We start from the raw sequence: 9,739 nt of genomic DNA, 5'->3' as shown, positions 1-9,739 counted from the left end.
TTGCACCCTCTTCCCTCTTTAACGCGCCACGTATTTAGTGATCATTTCATTGATATTCTCAAGCATACAAATTAGATGGTTTAATATTAGGAGCAACTTACTGATGCTTGTGTGTGATTAAATCGCTTTAAATCTATGCTGTTGGAAACAAAACTAGTGTTGGGCCGATACGTCCAAATATATAACACTTCTACCTATGGTGTATGATTTTCGACATCAAATACCTGATTCTTTTCTCTTTCTAATGTTGTTAAAAGCATATTACCGCATTATAAGTTCACGTCGAAATGACATTTTTGTATGATCAGCGGAATATACTTACGGATGCATAGAATAATATACTGGTTAATTAGCATTGAAACACTTTATTAAAAACAAAACAAAAATGCTTTTTCCACTGCGAAAGTCATTATGACCGTAATTGAAAAAAGTTCTTCAGTACTTTTCCGCCGGATGAGTCTTCTACTGCGAGAAATGCTTGAGAGAATAGAGGTAACAAAGAACCGCAACGTCATTCTTTTTTCTATATTGATTACCTTTATTCTGGGAGGCAGCATCGAAGATTCGGTTTTGTCACATCTACAATTTACAAGTCATAGATTAAAATCACTCTTCTTGCATTCTGAAATCGATTGTCAGGCTTACCTCAAAATCGGTTTTATTCGGATCTACTCGTGTATAATTTGGGCTAACACTTGGCGTTTCTTCTGCGATGAGATTGATTGTGTGCACTATGGTCAGTGAGCGAATTTCCAGCTCTTCCTGCTTGTCCATTCGCAGTAAACATTGGCCACCCAAGGGTGGAAAACAGCATAGCAGCGCATAGCGTCATCATTCATCCAGAAATCACTTCGATACCTACCTAGGTACGTGAATTTAAACTTATTGCTATTTCCGAACGAGTTCTCCTGTTGGTAATGAAAGCAGAACATGACAGCGTTAAAAAACCATTTCTTTATTGACGAGTCTTTTCTTCACAACTTACCGATATATAGTTACTGAGAAATTAAATAATAAATTTAGCACTGAATTTAATGCTGAATATATTCGTATCATGATTTAGAATTTATATAGGCAGTTTATTTATTTTGATTGTTTTGACGTTTCTTTGCTTCATCAGCTCAAGATACACACCGAAAGTAGTTTAGTCAGAACTGAAACTATATAAATGAATAGTTACCATTTTCAACAAAAGATGGCATTACATTTGTGTCTTTCGCGATTTGTATGAAATTTTGAGAAGTGGACTATATTGTTAATCTATAATATTTGTTCCAAGGCGCCATACGACAGTATCGTCCGCGTAGAGCTACGGAAAATTATGGACGAGAACAGCTTCCCTGGGAAGCTTACCAGACTGATCAAAGTAACGGTGGATGGTGTGCAAAACTGTGTGAAGATTTCGGGCGAACACTCCAGTTTGTTCGTATCGCGTCGGGGACTAAGACAAGGTGATGGTCTTTCGTGCCTGTTGTTCAACATTGCGCTAGAAGGTGTCATGCGGAGAGCCGGGTGTAACAGCCGGGGTACGATTTTCAACAGATCCAGTAAATTTATTTGTTTCATGGATGACATGGACATTAGACTGGCCCAGATTACTATGGGGAGCAAAAAATTTTGTCGAATTCCACGGGGCACCCCCCAGAATTGTGTCTTTGGGTGAGAAAATCAATCTCTGAAAATTTCAACTCAATCGCTTGTTGCATAAGCTGGCGCATTTGATTTGAAGTTTGTATGGGGATTTCAGCCAAAATGTATAGGAAAATACACCTCCGTCACTCATTCGATCTGGAAATTGGTTCTGATTGCTCGATTAACCTCAGAATTGCAAAAACGGCAGTTGGTATGTTACAGAACAATTTCCCAGAACATTGCAAGATGATCAAATGAACTTTTATATAATTTTCGGCTGATGCGATTCGATCAAAAAACCCAAAAATACACAAATCAGCTCCTAATAAATCAACAGAAGAACGGTGTGTATGTGTGAAGTTCAAATCACTTGACACCATGAAAGAAGTACAGGCTCAGATTCCAGAAATAGTTTTCTTTCGTTACTCTAATGGTGAAAAAGTCGAGGTTAAAACGTCTGTGGCGGGATGTTGTACAAAGTACGTGCGTATTTTTGATTTACCTCCGGAAGTGCCGGACTCGGAAATCTCGGCAGTATTAGGACGTTACGGAGGGACCCTCCTTAGCCGTGCGGTAAGACGCGCGGCTACAAAGCAAGACCATGCTGAGGGTGGCTGGGTTCGATTCCCGGTGCCGGTCTAGATAATTTTCGGATTGGAAATTGTCTCGACTTCCCTGGGCATAAAAGTATCATCGTGTTAGCCTCATGATAAACGAATGCAAAAATGGTAACTTGGCTTAGAAACCTCGCAGTTAATAACTGTGGAAGTGCTTAATGAACATTGAACACTAAGCTGCGAGGCGGCTCTGTCCCAGTGTGGGGATGTAATGCCAATAAGAAGAAGGAATGGTGAAGAGAATGGTTAGAGAAAGATTTCCTGCGGAGTTCGGACTGAACCTGTTTACAGGAGTGCGTGGTGTGTATCTAGATGTTAAGAAAGTTGTTCCACCATCGTTGTACTTTCTCAACCGGAAAGGTCGCATATTCTATGATGGCTTGAAGCAGAAGTGCTTCCTTTGTAAGGAAGAAGGCCATTTAAAGGCTGAGTGCCCACAAAAGGTAGAAAGTAGTAATAAATCAGAAAGGCACAAAGAGAATGATGACATGAAACCCGAGGATAATGAAATAAGTAGCGAAAAACAGGATAATGCCGCACCAACCTATTCAGGAATATTGAGCGGCTTCAAGCCCAAACCCGTCACCGAAAACGTGATTGCAAACGTTAGTTTCGGAGCGTATCAGAATTCCACCACCGGAAACAACGGCGGTTGATGCAGCGGTTATGGAAACAGAATCGGAGTCAATGCCGGGTGGTGGTGTCAAATCTGGCGTTAAACGATTGCATTCATCTGGAGGATCAAATGGTGACACTGACGAAGAAGCGTTTTCGGAATTCACCAAGGTGGTAGGAAATCGGAAATCCACACGAACGGCTAAGAAAGTAATGATGCCGCTCGAAACGATTGCGAGTCTATCGTCACAGGTAGCAAAAGGAAAACGCAGTTCTAGTAAGTGAATTACGCGTGCTGTTTGAGGTTAGATTCCCAACACGTGATTGTATCGTAGTGGTTGTAGTGCAGTGAGCGAGATGAGCTACGTTCGGAAAATAGCGACTGTGAACATCAACGCAATTGCGGTAGAAGTGAAGAAAATGATGCTGAAAGACTTTCTAGTGCAGAATGACGTTGATATAGCTTTTCTGCAGGAGGTGCAATTCGAAGATTTTTCATTTATTCGAATTCATCAAGCATTCGTTAACATCAGTGTGACAAACAAAGGAACAGCTATATTAGTACGTAGAACGTTGGAAGTTAGTGATGTATTGATGGATCCCGGAGGAAGGGTGATGTCACTCATGGTTGATGGTTTGAATTTCATCAATGTGTATGGGCACTCGGGATCACAATATAGAGTGGATCGAGAAGAACTGTTTACTGACACGATAGCAGTAAAGGAGTAAAGCAGTAAAGGAAAGATGTACAACTTCTCTAGTGGTTTAAAATCAACACTTGATTTACTGTAGTTGTAGTAGACATAGCAATCACAGGAAAAAAGGGCTGAAAGAGAGTTTACGTTCTACCGGGGAGACTCAGCATCAAAATTGGATCGGATATACGTATCGAAAAGTTTCATCAAAAGTGTTAGTCGTTGTGTTACCTTGCCGGTCGCGTTCTCGGATCACCGTGCCGTATTGATGGATTATAAAATAGAATCGATTCAGAAAGCGGAGTTTAAAGGCAGTGGTTACTGGAAAATAAACGACTACTTACTCAAAGATCCCTAAGTGCAGGAAGATTTTAAAAGAGAGTACGAAGAATTAAAAAAAAGGAAGAAGTATTCGAATAGTTTCAGCGAGTGGTGGTCGTATGATGTAAAGAGGAAGATCAAGCAGTTTTATAAAAAGAAAGCTGTAGACTTCAATTTAACGAATAGGAAGAAGAAAGCAGTATGGTTTAAGAAGCTTAGTGATTTGTGTGAAAAGCAGAAGAATGGAGAAAACGTGGAAATTGATATCAGTGTAGCTAAATCGAAAATTGTTGAGCAAGAGGTAGATAGAATGAAAAGTTATGCAAATCGGCTACAGCCGGCATCCTTGCTCGAAAGTGAAAAGGTAGGTCTTTTTCATGTTGCAAAAATGATCAAAAGGAAAGCGTATCCGGCTACATGGTCTCTTAAAGGAAAAGATGGTTTGGTATCAGATGTAAGGGAATTGAAAAGCATGGTAGGTGAGCACTACCGTAAGGTATTTGAGGAAACTCCATCAAACGAACCTCAATGCGAGGCATTAGAGTATGTTAATAAATCGTTCAGCTCTGTGACAAAAGAGCCACTTTGACGAAAATGAGCTACGTACAACAGTTAGTTACGTACGAGTTTTATTCAGTTAATTTCGAGCTAGTGAAAGACGATCTGTTGAAGCTTTTTAACGGATTTCTAGACAACTCAATTATCCCCTTGGAGAACTTTTCGGAAGGGTTGATCACATTAATACCTAAGAATGGGAAATCGAAGGAATTAGCAAACTTTAGGCCTATCAGTTTGCTTAATACTGATTATAAATTGTTTGCTAAGATGCTGGCTAACCGAATTTCGGAGAGGATGGGCGAAGTCATAGACGAAGGGCAGTCAGCAGCAGTTCCAGTGAAATCATGCGTAGATAATTTAGACTTAATTTGTACACTGGTCATTAAATGTCAGCAGTGGAAGGCAATGACATTTGCATTACTAAGTGTAGATCTTGAAAAAGCTTTCGATACTGTTAATCACAATCGTTTTGGGAGATTATTGAGAAGTTTGAATTACCAAGACCAATTATAGCAATAATTTTTTTTTTATGAAAATGCAACTTCAAAGGTATTAGTAAAAGGTATCCTTACAAATAGCATAAAAATTGGAAGATCGGTTAGACAAGGGTGTCCATTATCCATGACACTGTTTGCTATGTAGAGGCATTTTGATAGAAGATAAGTTTTTCAAAGTTAGAGCATTTGCGGATGGCATCAGTATTATTATAAGAAATGATGAGGAATTCGATCTGATGCTGAAGATAATTGAAAACTATTCTCTTGCAGCAGGAATACTTTTGAATTTCAGAAAATCAGGTTCAATAACTGTAAAATTGGTCCACAAAAAATTACCGAGAAAAACGAATTGAATGTTTTAGGAGTACTCTTTGCTGCTAGTTGGAAAGAAATGGTAGATATGAATTATAGTAAAATTATATGAAATTTTAAACAGGCTGTACACACGTTCTCATCACGAATAATCAATCTAATTGAAAAAGTCACAATTTTAAATAGCTTCATATCAGCGAAATTATGGTATTGTGCTCAAATTATACCGCCAAATAATAAGCATATGGCTGAGATTAAAATGATTACAGGTCAATTTCTATGGAATCATCATAAAATGTTCAGAGTTCAAAGAGATCAATTATATCTAGAAAACATTCAAGGTGGATTGGCTGTAATAGATCCTGAAATGCAGTGTAAATCTCTTTTTATCAGGAATTTGCTTTTCAAAAATGGAAAAAAGATAATCCACCCTTTGTTAAAAAAAAGATAAGAAATTGCAACAAATGACGATAAATAGCAATAAATTATTGAATTTAGCCAAAGTAATAATTCCGATGGACCATATAGGGAACAATAAGCAGATTTATAATTACCTATTAGCAAATAAAACAATGCAAGTGAAGATAATTGAAAAAAAAACCAACCCTCCCGTGGGAAACAATTTGGGAAAATATTTCAAAAAATTGCATCTCATCGCAGGCCAGACCAATATTGTTTGAAGTATTCAATGATGTCTACCCGAATAAGGTCAAAATGTTCAATCATGATTTTGCAAATGTTGAAAACTATCTATGCGATGTTTGTGATCAACCAGATACAAATATTCATAGGATTAAAAAATGCGTAAAATCTAAGATAGTATGGGACTGGGTTTCCGATATAATCAAAAACAAGATAAAAGTAAAATTGAAATCAGCAGAAGAAATTTTGTACCAGAATGTTAGAGATAAAGATCGGAGGAGGAAAAGTGCATTGTGGTTAGTTTCAGAAGCAATAGCGTATAATATGAGAAACTATAAGAATAGCAACCTATTTAGTTTTAAAAAACACGTGAGAGATCTTCGATGGAATAACAAAAATGTTTTCGAGGTACAATTTGGAAACTTGCTCAACATTTGTTAAATGAACCCTAAGACTTTTTAATTAACCTGACATCATGATTGTATGTAAAATACAATGTTTTGTATGCAACGCTAGGTTAAGTTTGTAAATATTTGTTTGAAATAAAGGGAAAATAAAATACCGCATATGCTTATAAAATAGTAACAAATTTAACGTTTTGACAATCGTGAGATGAACAATTTAGTTCATGTTTGGTCAATCATAACGAGCATCTACGATGTGTAAATTAAATTAGGAGATGTTCTTAATGGCTGTTGCTCTATCGGGCTTGAATATGAACGTTTTGCTTTCATTTTTATGGAACAACTATCTACTTGTTTGCCTTCGCTCATTCCATGGCGTCTCAGCTCCATTAGCTCAATCAGCTCTGACAAATGTAATCGTCTTATGTGGCTTCCCACTGTCACCTACAAATCCGATATAATTGGTAAAACCAAATTTAAGGCGCCTCTGTTTCGGAAGATACCGTTTGGACTCGAATTCTGAATGCTAGCGTTTAAATCTCCTGGAACAAAAATTTTATTTTATTTTTATCATGGGGGTTCAACATTTGTGAGGCATTCAAGACCTTATGGAAAATACGTGAGTGAAGTATAAACGGCTGTTTGAAAGCGAGTGTCCGGTATATGATTTGAAACGGTATCAATTAGCTGCCCGTTCCGTTTGGAGACAGGTTCAACATTTTCATTAGCACAATGAAGAGATAGAGAAAGTTAATACACCTTCGAAGTTCAAATTAGGCTAACTGATTCCAAAATAACAGCGAATTATTAGTGAATCATTCCAAGAGCAGCAAAACAGGACGAAATTAATACAGTCAATCCCAAAACAAAATGTACAGCGTTGATGAGATTAATTGATTGGAAAGCAAATCTTTGAGGTTTTTTGAAACCTATACTGTCCCAAGTCAGTCCCATCTGTGCATGTCATACATATACAGATGGGACTGACTTGCGGTTCAGGGCAGTGTATCGGTATGCTATTCCGGTTTTCATAACATAGTTCCTGTATTCATACGGTAAAGAATAATGCAGCTGGTCATAATTCCTAATTTAGAAATTTTGATAGTGTTCGATCAAGTATGGAACTGACTGTATCTCACGGCAATTCCATGCACCATTTGGCCGATCACCGAATCATCTATAGGAACTGGAAAGTGTGAAATGTCGACATCTGAATACATACTTCTGTTGCCTTTGGTTCGCCATCATTCCACATCTAAACGTTGACAAATAAATTACCCGCGGAATGTGCTCCTCATCGCAAATAATCTCCATATTTTTATTCGTGGTGTTTCTCGTTTCGACATGTAGTGCAAGCTGTAACGAAACGGAGTCATCGCTGTCGCACTGTGAAGCAGATTCTCGGCAAAAACGATTTCTATCGTTTCCCGTCAACGGGGGACTGCTGAAAGTGATTTTCGGTATGGCCCTTCCGGTCGCTTTCAATCACAAAACCAAGAGAAGCTTGAACGCGGCCATGAATTTGCAAGGCAACTATCGAATCCTGCAAAACATTATTTGGCCGGTCCCAGAGGACATTTTCACGAACCGGTTGAACTCCGACTTCAAAGACAGTAGCCGACTGCAGTTGTATCGCGTATTGGAACATATCTTGGACACTCAAGGAAAAAACGGACGAAACTGCATAATGAGGACAATTTGTGATCTGGCTGATACACCGCTGACGCATAATGGAATGGTTGGGGAACTGATTGATTTGATATTTACGTGAGTAGTGATGCAACTTTCAATTGAATTAAATAATTTATTTGCTAATTTTTTTTGTAAAATTGTAGACCAAGTGAAACAGATGATGTTGAAGAAGAGTATCGTACGGCCCGGAAGTATGGAATGAATGGAGTAAATTGCTCAGCAGTGTACAAAGAATGTCCATATGGACATGGTCTGCTTGATGCATTTAGTACTATTGTGTCGCCTCTATCAAATATAGTATTCAAATAGTATATGAATTTAGATTGAACAGCAGAAAAAAAAAACATGGAAACGAACAATAGTACGCCAAATCATTTGCTTATTTATTAACAGCAAAATAGGGTTGCTCCTTCTTGAATAATGAAGCGGGTCCCTATGAGGATTCTATCACATACGCCCAACACCATCTTTGCAGGGTTGCTGTTCGGCATTCTAGCAACATGCCCTGCCCATCGTACCCTTCCGGCTTTAGCAACCTACTGGATAGTGGGTTCGCCGTAAAGCTGGGCGAGCTCGTGGTTCATTTTTCGCCGCCACACACCGTCTTCTTGCACACCACAAAAGATGGTCCTAAAGCACCCGTCTCTTGAATACTCCGAGTGCTAGCAAGTCCTCCTCCAGCATTATCCATGTTTCATGTCCGTAGTGGACAACCGGTCTTATTAGCGTCTTGTACATGACACATTTGGTGCGGTGGCGAATCATTTTTGACCACAGTTTCTTCTGGAGCCCGTAGTAGGCCCGACTTCCACAGATGATGCGCCTTCGTATTTCACGACTAACATTGCTATCAGCCGTTAGTAAGGATCCGAGGTAGACGAATTCCTTGACCACCTCGAAGGTATCCTGGTCTATCGTAACACTGCTTCACAGGCGGGCCCTGTCGCGCTCGGTTCCGCCCACAAGCATGTACTTTGTCTTTGACGAATTCACCACCAGTCCAACTATTGTTGCTTCACGTTTCAGGCGGGTGTACAGTACTGCCACCTTTGCAAATGTTCGGCCGACGATGTCCATGTCATCCGCGAAGCAAATAAATTGACTGGATCTGTTGAAAATCGTACAACGGCTGTTACACCCTAGCGCAATGTTGAACAGGTACGAAAGTCCATCACCTTGTCTTAGGCCCCGCGCGATTCTACTGAACTGGAGTGTTCGCTCGAAATCTTCACACAGTTTTGCACTTCATCCACCGTTGCTTTGATCAGTCAGGTAAGCTTCCCAGGAAAGCAGTTCTCGTCCATAATTTTCCATAACTCTAAGCGTTCTATACAGTCGTATGCCACCTTGAAATCAATGAACAGATAAACCTGGTATTCACAACATTTTTGAAGGATTTGCCGTACAAGATCTGGCCGCTCGACAACGGGGCCGTCGACGAAGTCGGCTTGATAACTTCCCGCGAACTCATTCAAAGTTCAAAAGTTCTCACACTCCAGCTTGTCGCCTTTCTTGTAGATGGGGCATATAACCCCTTCCTTCCACTCCTCCGGTAGCTGTTCAGTTTCCCAGATTCTGACTATCAGTTTGTGCAGGCAAGTGGCTAGCTTTTCCGGGCCCATCTTGATGAGCTCAGCTCCGATATTATCCTTACCAGCTGCTTTATTGGTCTTTAGCTGTTGGATGGCATCCTTAACTTCCCTGGTTGGCTTCCATCTTCCGCTAAACTGACGTAGTCATCTCCTCCGCTGCCT

General features: G+C 39.6%; 1 protein-coding gene and 1 long non-coding RNA gene across 2 annotated transcripts; one reads left to right on the top strand and one right to left on the bottom strand.

Annotated features, from left to right (window-relative positions):
- Positions 1-349: 349 nt before the first annotated feature.
- On the bottom strand, positions 350-1,240 carry LOC134224695 (uncharacterized). Its single transcript, XR_009983022.1, has 3 exons — positions 986-1,240; positions 646-908; positions 350-579 (listed from the first exon to the last, which is right to left on the bottom strand). It is a non-coding gene; the product is annotated as an uncharacterized LOC134224695 (long non-coding RNA).
- Positions 1,241-7,533: 6,293 nt separating this feature from the next.
- Positions 7,534-8,341, top strand: LOC134224458 (uncharacterized). Its single transcript, XM_062703813.1, has 2 exons — positions 7,534-8,060; positions 8,129-8,341. Exons 1-2 carry the CDS (start codon positions 7,579-7,581, stop codon positions 8,292-8,294), a joined length of 648 nt encoding a protein of 215 aa, XP_062559797.1. The 5' UTR covers positions 7,534-7,578; the 3' UTR covers positions 8,295-8,341.
- The last annotated feature ends 1,398 nt before the right edge of the window (positions 8,342-9,739 follow it).

The sequence above is a fragment of the Armigeres subalbatus genome, chromosome 3, assembly GCF_024139115.2.
Source record: "Armigeres subalbatus isolate Guangzhou_Male chromosome 3, GZ_Asu_2, whole genome shotgun sequence".
NCBI lineage: Eukaryota > Metazoa > Arthropoda > Insecta > Diptera > Culicidae > Armigeres > Armigeres subalbatus.
Note: the sequence above shows the minus strand (reverse complement) of the source record. Positions and strands in the feature narration are given on the sequence as shown.